Source organism: Mauremys mutica, chromosome 5 (genome assembly GCF_020497125.1).
Source record: "Mauremys mutica isolate MM-2020 ecotype Southern chromosome 5, ASM2049712v1, whole genome shotgun sequence".
NCBI classification, from domain to species: Eukaryota; Metazoa; Chordata; order Testudines; family Geoemydidae; genus Mauremys; species Mauremys mutica.
In genome coordinates this window covers 39,715,141-39,738,994 of record NC_059076.1, presented here as the reverse complement: position 1 = coordinate 39,738,994, position 23,854 = coordinate 39,715,141, and the positions used below count along the sequence as shown (strand labels likewise).

Genomic DNA, 23,854 nt, shown 5'->3' with positions numbered 1-23,854 from the left:
ATAATTAAAGGTATTAAAGAATACGGTCATGTGTATTAAGTCTAAGGCACTGAATAGCAATCATCACTTACCCTATATGCGTAACAGCATCCCTGTTTTCACATTCAGTTGTCCATATTGCTATTTTATCACCCTTAGCTCTAACATTAACAACAGCTCCACATACATCATCGCTGTAGTCATCAAAGGACTCTCCGATAAGGCACAGCAGCTACAAAATAAAGACCAACTATTAAAGGAAGGTAAGCAACCTGAAATAAAATAGTGTTTTATTGTGGAATCTTCCATTTTTATAAAGCAGTTTCATATTAGACATTATTGTATTAAATTTTTGGTGTACTGAAAACCTCTTACACATGGAGACAAACCATTTTCATTCTGAATGGATCAAAACACTAAATATCAATGACTAAATGTATGCTAAAATTAGAAGAAGAAAGGTTTAACTGCATAGCAGTGGAGTTCCCTTATTTCTTTTTAGGTAGGGTGTTTTGTTTGAGGTTTTCCATCTATCTACAGGCTTCATAGCTGAAACCTTTCTAGTACAACCTCTTTCATTAAAAGATGTTCTCTCCTCTGCCAAGCCCTCCACACATGCCACAGTCATGCCCTCCATCTCCTACCAAATCTCCCGAACTGTTTCTCTACATAGCCCATCATCTTGAAATTCCCATCATTCTCCCAAATGCTCCTTCTGCTTCTTCTCTATAAATCTTTTCAGGTATTTGGAGGATCCCTTTTGTGCCATGCAGCCCCACCAACTATACATTTTAGAAGTGTTTTGGCTGAGGATTCATGTGAGGTTGCTATGGAGATATGCAACATATATTCTTTCCCCAGGGGCTGAGTGCACCACCTTTGCTGCACACTCAGCTTCAATGCATGAGGAGCAACGGATCAAGCTTGGATCAAACTCCAAGGCACTGCAAAGAGCTCACTGCGCCAACCCATGTTGTGACTGTACCCCGAACCATGAGTGCACATGATAATGCTCCCTGTGCACAATATTTACACAAATGCAGGTACTGCACAGAGATGTTTACTTGCTATGATGGACCAACGTGGAGACCCCTCAGAGTTTGACTGGTAAGGTTAAAATCTCTTCTCTTGGCGTAGGAAGAGGAGGCTGATAGTAATGAATATAAAATCAGAAGCTAGGAATTGTAGAAAACTAATAAGAGAAGCAAAGGGACATATGGAAGAAAAAAAATCTATGACCAGCAGAGTTAAGGACAATAAAGAGTTTTCTTTAGTACACTAGGAACAAAGAATCCTGACAATGGTATTGGTCCATTACTAGATGGAAATGGTACAATTATCAATAATAATGTAGAAAAGGCAGAAGTGTTTAATATTTCTGTTCTGTATTTGGGGGGGAAAAAAAACAGATGAAGTAACCTCATGATAGGGTGATAATGCTTTCCACTAGGATCTCTGGAAGATGTTAAAACAGCTACTAAAATTAGACATTTTTAAATTAGCAGGTCTGGATAATTTACATTCCAAGGTTTTAAAAGAGCTGTGTGAGGAGCTCGCTGGACCAGTCATGTCGATTTTCTTGAAGGCTTGGAACTCTGAGGAAGTTCTAGAAGACTGGAAGAAAGCTAATGATGTACCAATATTTAAGAAGAGTAAACAGGACAACCTGGGTAATGATACATCTGTCAATCTGACACTGGTCGCAGGCAAGACAGTGGAGCGGCTGATACAGGACTCAATTAATAAAGAATTAAAAGGAGGGTAATAAAATTAGTGGCAATCAACATGGGTTTATGGAAAACCGATCCTGTCAAAATAACTTGTTTTGTTTTTTTTTTTTGGGGGGGGGGGGAGAGAAAATTACAAGTTTGGTTGATAAAAGGTAATAGTGTTGATGTAATATGCTTAGACTTCTTTGAGGCATTTTACTTGGTACTGGCACAACATTTTGATTAAAATTCTAATATTATAAAGTTAACATAGCACACATTAAAAGCTGGCTAACTGATAGGTCTCAAAATGAAATTGTAAATGGGAAATCATCATCATCAAGCGGGTGTTTCTAGTGAAGCCCACAGGGATCGCTTCTTGGCCTACCATAACATTTTTATGGATGACCTGGAAGAAAACAAAATCATCACTGAAAGTCTGTAAATAAAGTTTTGGAGGGGAGCAATAAATAACTCAGAGGACAGGTCACTGATTCAGACTGATCTGGATTGTTTGGTAAGCTGGGCTCAAGCAAACAATATGAACTTTAATACTGCTAAACGTAAACGTGTACATCTAGGAACAAAAAGATAGGCCATACTTACAGGATGGAGGACTCTCTCTGAAACAGACACTGAAAAAGATTTGGTGGTCATGGTGGATAATCAACTAAACATGAGCTCTCAGTGCAATGTTATGGCCAAAAGGAACTAAAACTATCCTTGGATGTTTAAATATGAGAATGAAGGAGGAGTAGAGAGGTTATTTTACCTCTGTATTTGGCACTGAAGCAGCCACTGCTGGAATACTACGTCCAGTTCTGGCATACATAATTAAAAAAGGGCAATGAAAAATTGGAGAGAGTTCAGAGAAGAGCCACAAGAATGGTTAAAGGATTAGAAAACATGCTTTATAGTTACAGAATTGAGGAGCTCAATATATTTAGCTTAACAAAAATAAGGTTAAGGAGTGACTTGGTTACAGGCTATAAGTACATACATGGGTCACAAATATTTAATAGTGGGCTCTTCAATCTAGCACAGAAAGGTATAACATGACCCAATGGCTGGAAGTTGAAGCAAGCCAAGTTTAGACTGGAAATAAGGCATACATTTTCAACAGTGAGCATAATTAGCTATTGAAACAATTTACCAATGGTCATGGTTATTCTCCTTCATTGAGGATTTTAAAATCAAGATTGGATGTTTTTCTGAAAGGTAAGTTCTAGGAATTATTTTGGGGGAAGTTCTATGGCCTGTGTTATATTACAAACTGGGCTGGAGAAGTTCATCTGTGCAGATGAATGCAGCCCATCAATGGAAGTTTGTTTGCATCTTAGACATTATGTACTGATCATTATCTTGAATAAAAAATTTCAAAATCATTTAAAAGTTTTAGACTTAAAAACACTCGGTTCAAAGCAGTGTGAGAACTAAACCAATTCTTAAAGATTAATTGGCAACCGCAAAGGAAATCTAATGGCAATAAATCAAACCCCCTACATTTTATAGAAGAAGTACACAACTGCAAGGGGAACACATTATATTCACTTGAGTAATGGAAGCTCCAAACTTTTAGTCTCATGCCACACAAAACATTCGAAGTATTATTTAACCAACAGCATGGTCTTTTAGTATTAGGCCATAAAATGCTACCATGCTGCTTAAGCAGCAAAAGGACAGATAAGATATGACAAGTATACTATTTATAGACATGTTATTTCTATTAGACAAGGAAAAAAATTAAATGCTGTTGTATCTCTATCTTAGATAACATAGTTTATAGTTATATTCCAAACTTGGCCAACCTAACGGAAGTTTGTGTAATATATTGACAAATCAAGGGGACAGAAGGAAAAGGAAAAGGTTCTGATTTTGTTTTGATTGAGCTAGTTGTGAAAAAGAATTGAAATGATTCAGAGAGCTGCTCCCTGATGTGCGACTGCATAATCACATCTATCTGCCTGCATGCTTAGGACATGTGCAATAAGTTACTAGCAACTGAACAGTTCACTTTCCTATCCTTCGTTTTTATGTTGTAACGGGAAAGTTAAATATTTTGTATTTTCTGTTTATAAAATGTTTGAAAGCAATGCCATGTTTCTTGGATTTTTCATAATGTTTAGGTAGCAGAGAAGTAAACCAAGTGTTGATCAGGATGGTGTGATTACATTACATCGAAAAACAGTATACTACTTCCCTGTAGTTTTTAAACTGTAACTCTTGGGACTGGAAAGTTTCTCTTACGCAATATTTATTATGGCGTATGAGAAATAGCAATTAGCCTGAAGATACTCATCTTCTGACTCTGCAACTGCATAAGGCCTTTGGGACACATCACAAGGCTCTTGTGGTGCCCATGGATCTGATAGATGAGACACCCTCTCCACCACCACCCTTTGAGTTTCACTCAAAGCTGCATGCGAAATGGAGTATAAGCACCAAACCCACTTGGATCTCTGTGTGTCCTTCCAGGCAGAAAGAAGAAGTGACAGCAACAGATTCTGGGGTGCAGTGAGGCTGCCTTATGTCACATAGGCATATCACACCCTAAAGCAGAGGTAGTCAATAGGCAGACTGTGGGCCAAATCCAGACCACCAGAGGCTTTTGAATGGACTGTGAACTTTTTATTTACTTATTATCATTGTTATTTTTGTATTATTTTCTCTGGAGTCTGGACTTTGATCAAGAAATCTGGACCTTGACAAAAAATAAGTGATTACCCCCTTTAAAGCCAAAACTGGTCACCAGATCCCAGTGTAGGACAGTCCAGCAGAAGAGCTGGTATAACAATTCTTATGCAAACCCTTGCTTTGCTACTGGTGTACAGCCAGGGCTCCCCTCTGCTCCATCTTATGCCAAGCAGCCATATCATTCCTTGAGCCATAAGCAATCAGCATAATTTAGCCTTTAGATTGCCCTAAATTATACTGGGCACTGGCCCCTCACCAAGTTGCATTGTGCTCTCCTCAGCTGTAGCAGAAAATAAGGGCCAATATTATATTTTCAATCACAAAATAATTCTGACATTCCACTTTGGTGGTGTATTAAGATTTACTGTTATATGATTACTTATGCAGAGTGACAGTTTTGCAATGTATTAACCACAGTTTAATACCAGGACATTCTGTCAAGCATCTGACTCCACTAGATGCTGAAGAATCTATTCAGTTTTTAGGAGACAGTCAACTTTAGCCTTTTCCATGCGATACATTTTGTGCATACATACATTATCCTACGATTTTCTAGGAGTATTTGGCAGCTACAGCTTTTTGCATTTAAGATTCTAAAATAGTCTACAAAACAACAGGAGAACCTGGAGAGAGGAAAATGGAATTTTTTGTGTAATGCACTAGACAACTGTACTATCCTAGGACCGTTTTTGAACGCGTAATATTCAGTATCCACTACATGAAATGAAAGAAGGTAAGTATAAAGGGATCTTATTGATAATGCTTACGTCAATTCCATTGTATGTATGAACTATTAAGAAAATAAAATGTAAATAAAGCAAAGATACTCTTAAACTTAACAAACAATGTTAGAGACAACATGCAAATAAACAAACTTCACCAGTAGCTGAAACGTATGACTAAGAGTCTACATCATTAGGGTAAGAGGGCTAATAAGTTGTGTGCAGAATTATCTCTATCACGGGCATTGAACAGACAACTACCAGTTGGCTTTTTAACAAACATTTGCAAGTCACCTTTAAACTAGGGCTGTCAATTAATTGCAGTTAACTCACATGATTAACTGTTAAACAATAAAATACCAATTGAATTTTATTAAATATTTTTGGGGGGATGTTTTTCTACATTTTAATATATTGATTTTAATTACACAGTATACAAAGTTGACAGTGCTCACTTTATTTTATTTTCCATTACAAATATTTGCACTGTAAAAATGGCAAAGAAATAGTATTTTTCAATTCACCTCATACAATAGTGCAATCTCTAACATGTAAGTGCAACTCACATTGATATTTTTTGCTTACTTAACTGCACTCAAAAACAAAAATACTGTAATGTAAAACTTTAGAGCCTAAACGTCCATTCAGTCCTACTTCTTGTTCAGCCAATCACTAAGACAAACAAGTTTGTTTACATTTACAGGAGATAATGCTGCCCAATTCTTATTTACAACATCATCTGAAAGTGAGAACAGGCATTCATATGGCATTTTTGTAGCTAGCATTGCAAGGTATCTACATGCTAGTTATGCTAACTATTCATATGCCCCTTTATGCTTCAGCGACCATTCCAAAGGACATGCTTCCATGCTGATGATGCTTGTTAAAAAATAATGCATTAAATTTGTGACAACTCGTTGGGGGAGAATAGTATGTCTCCTACTGTTTTACCCACATTATGCCATATATTTCATGTTATAGCAGTCTCGGATGATGACCCAGCACATGCTGTTCATTTTAAGAAACTTTCACTGCAAATTTGACAAAACGTCAAGAAGATACCAATGTGAGATTTCTACAGATAAACCTTGGGTTGAGTGATGAAGTTAAGAATCTGAAGTGCTTTCCAAAATCTGAGCGGGACGAGGAGTAGAGCATGCTTTCAGAAGTCTTAAAAAGAGCAACACTCCAATACAGAAACTACGGAACCTGAACCACCAAAAAAGAAAATCAACCTTCTGCTGGTGGCATCTGACAATGAAAATGAACACGCAGCAGTCTGCACTGTTTTGGATGGTTATCGAGCAGAACCCATTATCAGTATGGACGCATGTCCTCTGGAATGGTGGCTGAAGCATGAAGAGACATACGAATCTTTAGTGCATCTGGGACAAATATCTTGCGATGCCAGCTATAACAGTGCCATGCAAACACCTGTTCTCATTAGGTGAACTGAAAAATACTATTTCTTTCGTTCTTTACAGTGCAAACATTTGTAATAAAAATGAAGTGAGAACTGTACACTTTGTGTTGTAACTGAAATCAATATATTGGAAAACAGAAAATATCCAAAACTATTTAAATAAATGGTATTCTATTATTGTTTAACAGTGCTATCACACAAATTTTTTAATCGCTTGACAGCCCTACTTTAAATGTAATATGTAGCCTAATATTTGTATGCTTGTCTTACTTCAAATGATATGTCTGAGCATCATTGTGTACCTTGTGTTTCACGACAATCTATTTTTGTAAGGAAAAAGTCATGAAAGATTTTAGTACTGCCAAAGAGAAAACCTCTTTGTAGTTAGCTATTCAACATAAGAACCTTAAGTTATAATATGCAATGTTATAGAGCTTACTGTCTCTAGCCAGAAGCGATCAAGATCATTTCTTCTCTGCTGTTTAGTTAGTGTAATTAGCCATCGTCCGCCTCGCTTATTTTTCTCATCTTCCCACATAGGTTCAATCCCATCCTATAAAATGTAGAGTAAGATAGTAAATGGCAAAATATCTCATTTGTATTTTATTATACAACATAAAAGGGGAAGTAACATTTAAATCGCAACACAAGAACAGAATTTACAGTTTAAGAATAGTAATGATTTTTCCCCACAGAGTACTTATTCTAGGGTAGGAACACTGAATACTAAGAGCAACACCAGTTTCATGCTAAACAGTAATGGAGAAATTTAGGAACTAAAAATTTAATATTTCCCAGACAGCTGAATTCTTATTTGTATAGTAAAGTCATGAATAATTAACCTGAAGTCTGCTACAGAATGCTCCATGTAAACTGGTTCAAATACAGCCCAGGTAAGACATTTATTTAGTCCTGTATGAAACGGGGCAACATAACCAGTGATTAAAACAAGGGGGTATGCCTACACTGCAAACTAAAGCCTGTGGCACTGAGTTTCAAATACAGGTCAACTGACTATGGCTTGCAGGGGTGGGGGTGGGGTGCTACGGGCTGCAGAGCTAAAAATAGCAGTGTATATATTTGGGTTTGGGCTGGAGTCCAGACCCTGAAACCTGGCAAGGAAAGAGGCTACTGTGGCCAGCCCCCAGCCCAAGGAGGAACATCCACACAGCTATTTTTAGCCCCACAGTCCAAGCCTGAGTCAACTGACCCCAAGATCTGAGATTTACTACCACACCCTTTTCTTTTTACCAAGGACTCCTGAGTTTTATTCTTCAATTTGACCACCAAGATTGTGATTTTGGCCAGGTTACTGAATCTTTGTGCTTCAGTTTACTCAGGTGCGAAGTGGGAAAGTTGCTTACTGTCAAAGAGTGACTTAGTCAAAGTGGCATCATGGCACTCACTGTTTACAGCCTCAATGAATTCCAGAGCAAAATATGCAGGGTTTACAAAGGCTAGGACTATAACAATGTGAAGGCTAGGACTATAACAATGTTTAAAAGGGGACTGGATAAATTCATGGTGGCTAAGTCCATAAATGGCTATTAGCCAGAATGGGTAAGAATGGTGTCCCTAGCCTCTGTTCGTCAGAGGATGGAGATGGATGGCAGGAGAGAGATCACTTGATCATTGCCTGTTAGATTCACTACCTCTGGGGCACCTGGCATTGGCCACTGTCGGTAGACAGATACTGGGCTAGATGGACCTTTGGTCTGACCCGGTACGGCCTCTCTTATGTTCTTATGTTTTTAAAAAACTGCTATCCTTGCAAAAAAGTCAACCTATCATTTAAAAGGCAAACTGTTTTCTAATTCATGCATTGCCAGCAATGAAGGCTTTGCAATTGGAACTTACTTAACACTTGCTGCACTAGTCAGAAAAGAACCCAATCCCATAGTGCTGTTAACGTTGCAGTGTTTGATATATAAAAGAAATATCTTTAATAGTAAGTTTTCAGAGAAGAGCTACAATTCAATATCTGTGCTTCACAGAACTTTGGATGAAATCTGAAAGTGGAAAGGCAGTTAATGATGTCAGGTCACTTTCCCACATTTGGCACTCTTATTGGTAGCCACAGAGGGATCAAACTAGTACACTGCCCTGAGAAGCAATTCCTCTAGGTCAAAACAGAAGGCCACTGGCAGGATCACCAGGGAAAGCTTATAAAGCTGTTGCCAGTGATGTGCCTGTATAAAACTTGCTTTGTTTGTTAACTTTCATAAACACTGCGTTCACTTAAAATAATATGGGAAAGTTTTATTATGTATAAAGTACTAGTTAAACAGCCATGTGACCCCCTTTGTTGCATCCCCAAAAATCACATTATATAAAGTAATGAATGGAAGATCTTTTGCACTATTAAAAACAACTTTGAAACTTGATCATATCAAGTACTTGGGCTCATATCTTGTAAAATTCTTACAATGCAAGCACAAATAAGATACAGGGTGATGAAAACCAATGCATCAGTAGGGTCATGGGACTGAATTTTCAAAGCAACTAGTGATTTTGAGTGCCCAACTTCAGTCATTTTAAGAGCTTGATTTTCAGAGGGCAGGTGCTCAGCACTTTCTGAAAGTTAGGCCCCTTTAACACATCTCCACCAGCTGGGCTCCCAATATCACTAGTCACTTTAAAATTTTTGATCATGGTATCTTTACTTATTCAAGAAAACAGTTATATAAGATTGTGATTTACATTAATAATTTTAAAAAGCTTACTGGGCATACCTTAAAAAGTGAGTAGTCACAGCCAGGCATTAAATTACTAGAGAGTTGGATATGGTTGTATAAACTATTTGAAAACAAAGAAAAACACATAATTATAAGAAATACATTTTAAAAGTTCAGCAGCTTCTGAAGGTACAATATTGTTCTTGAAAGGCTGAAGAAAGCCGAATCCATACAGCTCGGAGTTTGACTGACAAAACATGCTTAAATCAAACTGAACAGTACATTAAAATCAAGTTATTAAAACTTCTTTCTGAAGCTACCCCAACTTCAGCAGTATAGAAACCCAATATAAAAATGCATATCAATTTATATTCTGATGTCAAACCAGTTTTTAGTAGAGATGTTACTTATTTAGCTCTTTAAAAAGTACTGAGTTCTATGAAACAAGACAAACTGGTTTACATCCTCTCACTGGGATCCATGCTACCAACTATAATTTTTAAAAAATATTGCCATTTTCACCACCTAAACCCAAGCCTTGACTTAAGCTAACGTGAGTTAATATTTCATACAAGTTTATCACAAACGTTCAGGACACCCACTGAACAAAATTAATTTGTTTTGTATATTGTAGTAGAAAGATAAAGGCTAGGCTTCTGTGGCTCTTCTATCCAGAAGATGTGTTTTAAGAGTCATATTCTATCTCATGAACATTTATTACATTACTCCAAGGGTGGAGACCTGTAGGCAGAATATTTGACAACCAAATAAGGATGAAAAAGAGACAAGCGTGCAAGACTCAGAAGTGAAGTGTATACTGAGCCAAAAGGAAGTGCTCACCACCAAGCAATGCACAGGAAAAAACAAAATTTGAAAATGGAGTGTCGATGGGCTTAATGCATGAAATTGGAGGAGTGTGGGGAGGAAAGGATGCTGCTGTAACAGATATTGCAATCACATGCAATATCTTTGGGGATCATAAATATATAAATAGTTTATGTATGACTGATTTACTCCATGGTGGAGAGTTACCACAGCTCCTATAGGAACTAAAAAGAGTGGGGAGGGGGTGTTTCAGGCAAATCACTCTAGACAAGTACCATACCCTGGAGTGGTTGGGCATATACTGATTCAAGCTGGGTTTTCCAGAGACTAGGAGACAAAGAAAGGGCTTTTGGTTTAGAAGGATGAACTTAACCGACACAAGGTCCTTTTTCTGATCCAGGAAATGGACAGAACCTTCTGTCCAATGAGAGCCCCAATCCTTGCAGAAGGGTTTGAAAGACTTTGGCTTACTAGGGCCCCATAAGACTGATAGGTGACATCTAGTCAGCTTTTAGCATGCATGTGTGAAAAATTGGCTAGTAACCTCTTGTAACTGTTGTTCTTCGAGCGGTGTTGCCCATGTCCATTCCATTATAGGTGTGTACACTCACAACATGCACCGGTGCCCCAAGTTTTCAATCTGTGGTATCCATAGGGAACTAACTCTGGCGCCCTTTGGAGTGGTGCGCATATGTGCTGGTATAAGGGGCACCACCGGCACCCCCTCCCTCAGTTCCTTCTTGCCACAACTCCAACAGAGGGGAAGGAGGGAGGGTCATGGAATAGACACGAGCAACATATCTCGAAGAGCAACAGTTATGAAAGGTTAGTAACCATTTTTTCTTCAAGTGATTGCTCATGTCCATTCCATTGTAGGTGACTCCCAAGCAATACCTCTGGAGGCAGGTAGGAGTTCAGGGACATGTTGATTGCAACACAGCTCTGCCAAAACCAGTGTCATCTCTGGCCTGCTGAGTGATAGCATAATGCGTTGTGAACGTGTATACTGAAGACCATGTTACAGACCATGTTTCATTTAAATATTTTAATTAAAAAAAAACAAAACCCTGATTTTAAAAAACTTGAATGTTTGAATTAAAAAATTCATATACTTGTTTTGTTAAAATATGTTTGCTGTTGAAGAAAAAAAATCCAGAATACATAACGTTGTTGTTTTAGTTAAATAAAACAATTTAAATGTCTGTCTGGGTGATGTTCTCCCAATAAAGCATGGCAAGAAAATCCTCCACATATTAACGATTAACCTGTGAATTGGAGATATTTATGAAGTCATTGGGAGGTGAACTATCTGCTTCAATTACCTTTGGTAAATGAAATAACCAATCATTCATTTTCTGACATAGCTGTAAAACATCTGAAAAGTTTTCAAAATAAATCACTTTAAAGAGGTATAGTGTGTACCTTCTAAAAATGAAACCTGTATCTATCTCTGAGTTGTGAAGAATATGTATTAAGGTCATAACAACCAATAAGAATGCACTTTTATGTACAAATCCATGATTAAAATCGAGTCTTCCCGACTAATAATTTAAATCAAATCCACCCTGGTACATTAGGTCTCCTGACCAAGACAGGAGAAAAGCATCAGAAAGCGAGCCTTTGCTGAGACCTTGCAGAAAGCAGAACCGATGACACTTTCTGTTCTGTCTGGTGGTCAACAGGTTCATTTGTGGAGCTCCCTCACTTCTGAAAGAGCATCTTGACCACCTCCAAGTGGAGGGACCACTTGTGGTGAAAGAAGGACCGGCTAAGGTGATCCACTAGCTTGTTCCAGACACCAAGGAGATGCAAGGCTTCCAGGTGGATTACATGCTGGATGCAGAAGTCCCACAGACAAAGGGCTTCCTGGGACAGAGCCGACAAATGAGCTCCCCCTTGCAAATTGACATAGAACATGGAGGCCATTTTGTCAGTCAACACCTGCACCACCCAACTGGACAGGTGGGGAAGGAACACTGCGCAAGCCAGATGGATGGTGCTAAGCTTCCTGATGTTTATATGTAGCGTGAGCTCCTCCCGCGACCATAACCCCTGAGTTCGCAGCATGCAGAGAGGTTGCAGTGCTTGGAGTGGAGTCCGATGTGGCTGGCTCCAAGGGTCAACTCCATAAGGAGCGCTCTAAGTCAAACGTCTCACTCCTTTTTGGTTTGCGGCTTGAAACTCTTAAAAATGTGGCACTTGTCGCTCACATGGGTTTCCCCCAAGCACTTCAGACAGCTTTGACGGACTGGCATAGGGTTTTTTTGCAGCAGTAACAAGGCTTGAAGCCCAGGGATCAGGGCCCCATCCCTAGGCTAAATCCCATAGGGGACTAGCTATTACTATCTTATGCACTAAGGGAACTAAAACTATATAAACTTCCTAAGAACTATATACACAAGAGATTCATAACTAGGCACAGTTGAGATAGGTAAGCTTGCCGAGGCAAGAAACATTCCAGCACAGTCAGTGGTGGTAAGAAGGAACTGAGGGAGAGGAGCCGGCGCAGCCCTGTATACTGGTGCATGAGTGCGCCACTCAAGAGAGCGCCAGAGCTGGTCCCCAACAAATATCACGGAGGGAAAAACTTCCAGCACTGGTGCACGTGGCAAGCACTCACCCCTACAATGGAATTGACATGAGCAAGCACTTGAAGAATTTGTATTGTTTTCAACATGTTTTCTCTAATGCTTTTACCTTAATAAAGGTGCTTGCTTAGAAAGAGCGGTGGGGTAACTTAACTGCTCGCAATCACTGTTCATATCCACTAGAGAAAGGAAGAAACATGCTGGCCTTTACACAGACTGGTTTGCTGAGGCTATCACAGTGTAAGGCAGGCAGCTGTGTAGCCTTAAAACCCTGATTCCTATCCAGAGACAGGTGATGGTTGGAGACCTAACTGGGAACTCCTGAGTGCAGCTTGGGGGAGAAATCCCTGAAACTGTGACAGCTGTCTCCACACACACTACTGTTGGGACCAGTGCAGAGGGTAGAACAAGGAATGAAGACTTCACTAATTTGTGGTCCATAACTACGTATATTCAGTCCTGGTTCATCCCCAGAAAGCACTGCTAGATTGCATTCTCCACCTGCTGCTTCAACTGGACCTTTATTTTGTAGCTGCTCTCAAACTACCACTGAGTTTGAGCAGGTTCATACAGTGGGTGAAGAGAGCAAAATACCTTTCAGTTTAAATACCCTGTAATTCAGAGGTAGGCAAACTACGGTCTGTGGGACCATCCTGCCCGGCCACTGAACTCCTGGCTCAGGAGGCTAGCCCCTGGCCCCTCCCCTGCTGTCCCCTCTCCCCTGCAGCCTCAGCTCGCTTGGCCGCTGGCACAATGCTCTGGGTGGTGGGACTGTGAGCTCCTGGGGCAGCGCAGATACAGAGCCCAGCCTGACCCAGTGCTCTGTGCTGTGTGGTGGTGGCGTGGCCTGGCTCCAGCGCCGCCAGCCACTGGTGCTCCAGGCAGCACAGTAAGGGGGCAGGGAGGTGGGGGGGGGGTAAAAAAGAGGGGACGGGGTTTGGACAGAGGGCAGAGGAGTTCGGGGTGGTGGTAAGGAGGCGGGGGGTGTGAATAGGGGTTGGGGGAACAGGGGGTTGAATGGGAGCAGGGGTTCAGGGGGGCAGTCAGGAAGGAGGAGGGGTTGGATGGGGCAGCAAGGGGCAGCAGTTCTGGGGACAGGGAGAAGGGGTGGTTGGATGGGGCGGGGTTCTGGGTGGGCCATCAGGAATGAGTGTAAGGGTTGGATGGGGCGGCGGTGTGTGGATGGAGCAGGGGTCCCAGAGGGGCAATCAGGGAAGAGGGGGGGTTGGATGGGGTAGGAGTCCTGGGGGAGGGCAGATAGGAGGTTGGGGCCGGGCCACGACCCCCTCCCCTAACCGGCCCCTCCATACAATTTACAAAACCTGATGAGGCCCTCAGGCCAAAAAGTTTGCCCGCCCCTGCTGCAACTGATGCTGTAGCCGACTCCAGTCAGGAGTCATCTGGGTTAGTAAATATTCTGCTAGTTCATACAACCAGTCTTGGTAACGTGCATGCCCAAACTCATCCATGATCAACTTTATTAGCATACAACCATGCATTAACAGCACGAATCAGGACAAGGTTTACATCTGCCAAAAACTGCTTCCCCAGAAATGGCAAGACCACTGGGATCGCTGCCCATCACAACAGTGCGGAGAAGCCAAAGCTCACACAACTGACCCACACACCTCATCCAAGATCTCCAGGTTCCAAGCATGTTCACTCAACTTGACAACCATCCTAAGATGCAACTGCCAAAGCTGATTGCCTGAACAAACCCCAGAGTAGGCCACTTGCACACACTGATTTTTCCCCACACTATCCACACAAAAACTCTCCTGTCCAACAATCACATTACAACACAATCCCTCTAGCATCCCAGTAACTATTATTTCCACTTGTTATTCCCATGGGTGTCCCACACCAACATAAAGAGCACCTTTTCCACCTCATGTTAGCACTTTCCAGTTTTCCCAGCTCTCACATCCAGAGGGGAGAAGCCAACAAAATCCTCAGTGACCTTGCTACTCAGAAGGTGGAGAGTCAGTGTTTTAAAAAGGTTAAGCACCAATGTCTTCCCTCTATCAACCACATCCCACCCTCAAAAACACACACTCTTTTCCTCCATTTTCCCAATGCACTGTCCCAATTTACATCACAATATGCAAGACACTTAAAGACAGCCTCTTTAATTTCAGTAAAAGCAACCCACAGGAACCAAAATCATTAAAGAGCTCATGCCTATGGCTCAGGTGCTGCTGTTGCAGCCCAGCCACTAACAGACTTCGAGGGCATTCAATACAGAAATTATTTTCCCTTCTACCCTCTTCTGAAATGCTCTGAAATTTCCTGTTTCACTTAATTCCTATGGGACTCATAGTACCAATCATGTGACAGAATCTATATCCTTGGATGGCCAAGACAATTTCACAAGTGAGGTGAAATGTGGCGCAGGGGGGAGGTTTTAGTTGGTTTCCAAATGTCTGGTTTCCCCAGTATCATTGATATTTATGGTACTCTGCCCAGTATCTATCTGTTATACAAATAAGAGCTTTAATATAGCTTCAATTCACCAATACCCCAAGCCCCTGAGAATACTGTACATACAACTTGCTTAGTTATTTCTACTCTGCTTGATAAACAGGAAAGGGGTTCTCAAAATGTGCATAACAAGGCCAAGATATTCAGAAGTGACTAGTGATTTTTTGGGTGTCCAACCTGAGGCCCCTTAATGGGGGCCTGTTTTTCAGAAAACAAACAAGTACCTGACCTTTGAAAAACAGGCCCCTCTAAGGTTCCTCAAGTTGGGCACCAAAAGCCACTAATAATTTCTGGCCAAACTTTACAGGTACAGGATATTGTGCACAGGAAATTATTTCACCCAAAGCAGAGTTCAGGCTTCAGTTTAATTCTGTTTATGACCCTGAAAAATCTAGTCTAAAATCTAGTCTACATGTAATAAGCCAATATTTGAACCTTCAGGCCTATATACATTGCAATATGAGACTGCAAGGCAGAACAATCTGTTTATCATCAATACAATTACAATTCCACCCCATCCACGCAAGCAGAAAAATATTTGATGGATTTAATCCACAAAAAAACAAGAAATAGTTTATATAAAAGTTTGGTTTTCTGAAAAAGCTTCTCATTCTGAAGATTAAGATGTTCACCCCAAACAGTTGAGACAAATTCCAATTTACACTCCAGAAACTAACATTTAGTTAGTAGCTAATAAGTACCTTTTTGCTAATACAGAAAGGAATGTCAAACTACTTCCCCAATATTCCACAGGATTAGTATGTGGATTAAAAGCTTTACTTACGCCCAAAAATCTTCAACAGTATCAAACTTTGAGATCAGACGAAGGTTTGCTTGCCAGGTTTTGCTTTTGTCATTTTTGAAGAACCAGAGTGCCCACCTAAAGATAAAATGATGTACTGTACATTAAAAATAAGTCAGAACTGAAGAGGTTTGAGTACACTTATTGGATTACAAGTACAGAGAAGATATGAGACTGCCACTGAGGTAACAGCATGAAACTCAGTACCAGTTCCTAGGTGGCAGGAGAAATTCAGAAGAGAAACAGGCTTGAAATCTAATTCTGGAACTTGGGAAAGTGACAGCCTCTGGGTCTCAACATAGAGAAGTGTTAGGAGGCCTAACCAATCATTTATGTGCAGCTATTTAAAATCCTTTTTGAAAGGTTTTATATAAGTGATCAGTGATACATTCATGACTGAATGACCATTTGCTTGAGCCTCAAAACAAGGTTTTAGTTGTGCTTATAGGTAAACTGCAGCCTTGTACATCAAAGTGGACTCTTGGCTGTAATCTGCGAAAGACTGCTGACTGTTCATGTTAGGAGCACGCTATGTCAGTGGTTCCCGAACTTTACAGGTTCACATACCACCGTTCTTTTAAAACTGCCATGAAGTGATGGAATATGAAGGTCAGATATAGTTTGGGAACCTCTTCTCTATGTGATTAGAGTCCTTTGTCTCCTTCACCTAGGCATCTCTTTCAAATAGATTCTGATGAAAGATTAGAAGAAAAAATGATTTCGTCTCAGCACACATGCCAAGAAGCACTTCCATCATATTGTAATGATTAGAGATTAAAAAAATGAAGCTGACATTTAAGCTTATTGATGACAACAAGCTTTAATGAGAAATCTTAAAGGTAATCTGTAAATATTTGTCTTATATTATTTTACTTAAATTCTCATTGTTTGCTCAGATTAAAACTTAAAGGCACACTAACATGAAACATTTCATCACAGCTCTACTCTGGTGAGTGCAATCTCACAACCAGGAAGGAGCAAAACTGGTGTCTAAGCAGGACACTCTGGGAAGAAGAGATAACACTCTTCAGAGTGCAGCCTCTAGTGTTGATTTCAACACCCAGGAACTGCAGAAAAAAAACTGCCATGGCTACAAGTCACAAAAAAGTCCACATCTGGAAGTATTTTCAAGAAATTCAAGAAAACAAACACGTGTCACATGTAAAAAGTGCAACAAAGAGAGGCAGTGCCCGGTTATCAGACAAACATGAAAAATGCTCCTCAGAAGGCAATGACTTTGACCAGGATGTGGAGATGTCTGAAAAATCTGAATCAACTGGCTAGCAAACTTATGTCTGCACCATCCTTATGGACTTCCTAGCATGTCTTACTATGCTAAGAAATGACCATTTAGATTGTCAAATTTGTGTTTTGGGTAGATTACTTATGAATTTCAAAATGTTTGTATTCAAAATATAATTGGCATGTTTGTTGTGAGAGTATTTATCAATTACATTTTTACAGTTTCTACTGGACTACTAAATTTTTTTTTTTATTGCTCAATATAAACAGTGTAGGTGAAGACTTCTGGTTTAAAAGTACATTTATTAATTTTAACATTAAAATTTTAACATAAAATATGACTAGAGATAAGGGTTTAAATAGATTTAGATAATCCTTATAGTTTGTTAATTACTTTTCCTATAAAATTAGGTTTAGAATAAATTATATAATTTAAACAGTGGTACAAACAGCTGCAATAAGAGGAATCTTTCATTTACAACCTCATTTTTTCAAAGCAGTGCACTGAAAGAGTGACTTTTACACCATTTTGTTTCAGTGCCCAACTTAGACATAAGGGGCTATGAATGTCTATCTGCAACATCTACCACTTCATGTCATATGCTGGTACCACCACCAGTGCTGCAGCTAAATCTATGCCAGACAGTAATTTACCTGCATCAAAAAAAGAAGAACTTCAGCATCCAGTAAAACCATGGATGAGTTCATAATCAGGACCAGCCAATTCCAGCAAGACTTCACAGATGAACAAATTACATGGTTCATTTATGCAACACATTCTTCCTCTCGTCTTGTTCAGAACACAAATTTTATTTACATGGTTCAATCATTATGACCAGGCTACATTCCCCCCAGCAGAACAGACATTGCTGGATACAAGGTTTGAGGAGGAAATTGAACAGTGTGCAAAAAGCATTGATAGGAAATTCGTTAACTGAGGCTTGATTGGTGGAACAATGTACACAAGGATCAAGTAGAGAGTCTGTCTTTGTCAACAGAAGTTGGAGTTGTCTATTTTACAGAACCAATTGAAACATCAGGATATACCCATACAGCAGAATACTTAAAAGTAGCAATAAAAGCTGTAACAAACTGAACAAAAATTAAAGCTTGACACATGTAGCTATGTCACAGAAAATGCTGCAAATGTAGCAAAGATGAGAAGAAATTTAGAAGAAAATAATGAAGGGAATCTGAAACTTATAGGGGTGCAGTGCTCATCTGATGCATCTTTTAGCCAAAGACTTAAATACAACTCCAGGAATAAAGCAAAATGTTGAAACTGCAAAATATTTGGGTAATAACTGTGACAAAGTGGGAATTTCTGAGATACTATTTTTATGAATCCTATGTGTGTCTCAGGGCAGGCTAAAAGACAGGTTTGTGTGTGCTGCCTGTCTGAGCAAAATGAAGGGTTCATTAAAAAAGGACAGGCCTATGCTGATCCATATCAACTGAAAAAGACACTGGAAAGCCCAATTATCAGGACACTGACATCGAGCAACCAAAGAGCCAGAGGGGGAGAGGATTTCCCCACCTCTCAGCAGGGAAGCTGAGGAGAGACCCCAATCACAAGAAGAAAGGACCGAGAATTGAGTTGGGGGAATAAGAGTGGGTTCTCACCTGGGAACTGACTACGGTCAGGGAGACACAAAACCTGAAAAATGGACTTCTCTACAGCTTGGCTGGTGAACTGCTCTGAGCTGACCAGAATTGTCTATGCTTTAACCTTTATTTCTCTATGCTAACCTAAGGACTTTCAATGCTATGTTCCAATTGACTAATAAACCTTACTATTTTGAAAATGCTTTTTGAGTGTCTTTGCAAATATTGGGTGAAGTCCAATAGTCCCTGAAGAGTGTACAAGTCTCTAACCAGGAGTCTATCTCAATTAGACTGACTGAGCAGAGATCCTAGTTTGAAGCAGGAGTGCTGCAGCCCAGAGATTCAATCTAAGGAGAGGGTGAGGCCATGTAGCCTATCATGAAGGGGAGAGCAACTCCTTGGGGGTCAGGGACATAGAAGGGGTTCCTCCAAGAGGATGTTCCAAAGCTGGGCATATAGCACCAATCCTGTAAACCGTGACAACCACTTCAATTTAGCTGCACTGCAGAGAGCAGGAGGAGCCAAACCAATTCTCCCCCAAGATGTATAATAGAAGTCAGTTCTTGAATGTTCTGGACTATATTAAGAATTGGCCTATTCTTATAATTTGTGAAGAAAATCGTGACAAAACAGATGGAACTATCACAGCTAAAGTAGTCAACATCAGACTAGGAAGAAATATAAAATCTATGCTGAATTTACTGAAAGCTATTTCCATACCCTGGGACAAACAGTGGAAAGATTGCTGCTGCATTGCTGATGCTGCTGAAATCTGCAAAGAACTTCAAGAGACACTGAAGAAAGAAATAACTACCACAAAGTTACACTTCAAGCAGTAAAGAAGCAGATGGATGAAGCACTTACTCTCAACATTTTCTTGCCAATATTCTCAATCCAATGAACCAGGGTAGATGCTTAATTGCGAAAGATGGTGCTGCTGTGATGTGGGCATCTAATAATTACCCAATCAATCATGCCAACTATGAACCATTCAAGCAGTAAACCATCATCAATAAAAGTACGAAGAAGGTCACAACTGAACTGGAGAAAGTCATTAGCTAAATCCTGGGAACCAGAGTTTGACAATAGCAACCTCTTCTGCAAGCACTGGAGTATTTTCTTCATTTGAGCTAATTCATTCGAAGTCTAGAAACTAAGTGGGAATTGAAAAAGCATGAACACTTGTCTCTCTTATAGTTCACAAAAAGAGATGAGGAGGGAGATTAGATCTACTAGTTCTAAATGTTTGAAGGACAGCCTAACTAACAAACTCCAGTCATTTGCACTTCTGCATATTGGAAAAATTGCCCAGGCTGATCTGAAATAATCAGTTTAATTCACTGTCTATAGTTAACCCCTCTAGTCTGTTAATAAATCATTTAGTTGTAAATATGAAACATGTTCTGATAATACAAATGTATGTATCCAAAACATTTAATGTTTTCTAAAAAAAGAAAAAGAAAAAAGTATATGTTGTTTTGTGTTTCTTTAAATTCCAATTACCATCCTAATGCAGCTTGAGACAAATCAAGAGCAAAAAGTTACTTATCTAGTATATATAGATCATTCACCATTTTCTAACAATAAAATGTATAATTAATAAGAATCTACAAATTTTAAGCTATACAATTGCTTAAATATATGTATATAGTTATAGTATACCCTCCAATGTAGCAAAAAGATACACCAAATTTAGTGTAAATGCTCTATTTAATTGTAAATCAACATGTTTTAATGGTTATATTAACCAATGAGAATGCACCTCTTAAAAATAACTGTAGTACAAATGGAAAAGTTGACTAAAAATCCAAAAAAAAAAAAAATCGATGATTTAAATCAATTCCCCGAATTGATATCCTAAGCTCCGAATATTTTACTCAAAAGTAACATTTTCATAAGTGGTCTTGTGAATATTGTTTTAAAATATTTAATAACTACAAACAGCATTGTAATTGTTGCTCGCAGTGCTTGAGAAATTTAGCCAAAGAAAACACCTATACAGTAACTCCTCACTTTAAGTCGTCCCAGTTAATGTTGTTTCGTTGTTACGTTGCTGATCAATTAGGGAACATGCTCATTTAAAGCCGTGCAATGCTCCACTCTTATGTTGTTTGGCTGCCTGCTTTCTCCACAGCTGGAAGCCTCCCTACACCCCCTCCCCCGCCAATCAGCTGGCTTGCGGCTTTTCGGGGGAAGGAGGGAGGAACAAGGACTCAGCAAGCAGGCTCCCCATCCCTCCTGAACGCCGCAAGCCAGCTAACTGCCCTGGGCAGGAGGCAGACGGGAGGGAGGGGGAGCCTGCGTGCCGAGTCCTCGCTCCTCCCCGCTCCCTCCTGCCCCCTAAACACCACAAACCAGCTGATTGCTCCAGGCAGGAGGGGGGGGAGGAGCAAGGACTCATCCTGCCTTCCCTCCCCTGCCTCCTGCCGGAGTGGCTTGCAGAGTTTAGAAGGGAGCGGAGGGAGGGGGAGGAGTGAGGATGCAGCATGGGAAGTAAAGGGGGAGGAGGTGGAGGGGGAAGAAGAGGCAGGTCAAGGATGGGGGCTTGGGGAAGGAAGGAGTGGGCAGGCTGAGGGTTGAGGCCCCCGCCCCCCGGTGCTTGCAGAGGAGGGGAAGCTGCCGCTGCTGCGCAGTGTGCTTCTCCCAGCCTACAGCACCTTCAGCCTCCTTGCCTGCCTCCTCTCCAGTGCCAGTGGGCTGTGCCTGTGTAGGGTAAGGCAGGGGCACCTCCCAACTATAGTACTGTACTGTATGTACAACATGTTTGTAAACACACAGCACATGCACACGACTCCCCCCAGTGTAGTATTAAATTGCTTGTTTAAAATTGTTTAAAATATATAGAATGCCTTGTGTCTGGCAAAAAAAAATTCCCTGGAACCTAACTCCCCCCATTTACATTAATTCTTAGGAGGAAATTGGATTCGCTTAACATCGTTTCAGTTAAAGTCGCATTTTTCAGGAACATTAACTCCTCATATAACGTTGTAGGTCTGTACTACATTTTTCTTAGAATTTTGCACCATTGCATTGCCACTGGTAATAGCAAAGTGGGAACACTAATACAGACTAGCCAGTAGAGTTTTACCAACTTGTTGTCCAACCCTGATGAAAACAGCTGCTCAGTTGGTCTACCACTACTGCTTCCATCAGTGTAGTACAACCATGAAAACTAAGAAAAATACATGAAAGATGAGGGTGTATAACTCCCTAATGACGTCTAGGGCTAACATCACATGTGATGCCCAGATCCGTAGCACTTAGTTGCTGGGATCGAACAGTACATTATGCTTTCTATCAAAGTATATTTCTGGACCCTGCTTGATAGGGGTTCAATTTTTTATATCAGCCACTGTCGGATGTCTGATACATGTGAAGCTCCACCTGCCCCTGACTGATAGAAGAACGAACTTGGCCTCTCCCCACCACCTTCAGAGCATCTTGGCTGCAATAAGAAAATATACAGAGGGAAGAGATCTCAGCTCTCTATCACTATTATTAATACAAACAAAAGGTTTCAATTACAATAGAAGATGAACTCAGAACCAGTACAATTGGGTGTTTATTTCTTCATGAGGGTCACTGAAAAAATTTGTTAGAATAGGCTGAAAGTTTATGAACAAAAAGTGAAAAAACAAAGCTTTTCTCTATAAATCACAATAATTATTTGACAAAACAACAACTATGAGAATTTTGAGGTGACGTATTTACCTGTAGAATCACAAAGCCTGGTGACAGAACAACATGGCTCACCTGTTTTGTAGTGGATGCTTAATATACTGTTCAGGGCTGGCAACCTCCTGAGTTGGTGCTGTTTCAGTTTTCTCTTCTTCTGAAGTCTGAGGATTGGGAGTGGTTTCCTGTATAAAGAAAAGCAAAATTATGAATGTGTGTCTTCAACTGTATTCTGAAAACACTTAGCTACCACCCTCTTAAGTTTACTTCAGAGAATTAGCTTCCACTACCTTTTTTCTGATTAGCAGTCCAGGATCACAGCATAAAAACACATATGGCCCTGCAAGTATGTGTGCTCATCTATGCAACATGCGCGTAAATCCTAACAGGTCACAAGATATTGGACCACGAAAATTCATGTAATTTTGCTTGCTGTTTGGCTTTCCCCAGCTCCACTTTGATTTCAATGTGGTTTATACAGCTTATTTTACCAAGTACCAGAAGGCACAAAAGTCTGCTTGCGATCTTTAAGAATTGGGAGTTCCAGGAATGAGCTCTGTGCACTTTAGTTTTAGAACCATTAGCGTACAACACTGATTTCCATAATCAGTGTTTCCTGAGGAGGCAGCCATTAAATGTCATAATTGCGAGGAAGAAGATGATAATTAGAATGATTTGATTTTAAGGTCTGGAATCTAATGAACAATCCCTGGAAAGTAGAGATTGCCAGCCTTTCAATGTATTTGCATAACTTTTTTCTAGCCCTAAGGGTTTGAGAGATACTTGACTCCAAAACTACTGCAGCCAGTACGAAACACTACAAGTATTGAAATTCAAACGGGGTAATTTCCAATGCCTGTACTCTCAACGTAAGCAAGTATGAGCTGAAATATGTGCCCTAAATGGCAGTGTAGTGTTAACTAAAAGTAATTCTCAGATTTGAAGTTTACCTTTCTCAATGAGTTTAAGTTACCCATTAACACCTGCTACTACAATACACGTTGATTCAAAATATCATCCTACACTTGCTTTAGAGAAAGTGCTACAGACCTCAAATATACACTGAATTTATTAAATTTAAAACAGAATATGGAAAAAACATGAGTAGAGAAGAAAATTCAGGATGTGTGTTGCTCTTCAAGTTTATTTGTCATTTAATTCTACAATTTCAAACATGACATTGTGGCTATTAAAGTCATTCCCTCAGAACTTTAGAAAGTATAATAAAGCATTTCCAGCCGCTACTGCCATCTCTCCATCCCACTCCAATTTGCAATCCTTGCCGTAACATTCACGAGACAGGGGATGAAAGACAGCTCATTCTACATTTAGGGCAAACAAAGCTGTATACAGCTGATTCTGCACAATAACTAGCACTTAGTTACACTCCACACACAAAACAAAACCTACCTAAATGTAAAAATATTCTAGACA

General features: G+C 40.0%; 1 protein-coding gene across 1 annotated transcript in view; it reads right to left on the bottom strand.

Annotated features, from left to right (window-relative positions):
* Positions 1 to 23,854, bottom strand: part of EIF4E (eukaryotic translation initiation factor 4E) — a 47,750-nt gene that overhangs the window by 11,280 nt on the left and 12,616 nt on the right. Inside the window, exons 2-6 of the mRNA XM_045019333.1 lie at positions 22,499 to 22,605; positions 15,881 to 15,976; positions 9,260 to 9,323; positions 6,967 to 7,080; positions 72 to 211 (exon numbers count right to left, since the gene is read on the bottom strand). Coding sequence (XP_044875268.1) covers positions 72 to 211; positions 6,967 to 7,080; positions 9,260 to 9,323; positions 15,881 to 15,976; positions 22,499 to 22,605 — 521 coding nt within the window. The remainder of the gene's footprint in view (positions 1 to 71; positions 212 to 6,966; positions 7,081 to 9,259; positions 9,324 to 15,880; positions 15,977 to 22,498; positions 22,606 to 23,854) is intronic.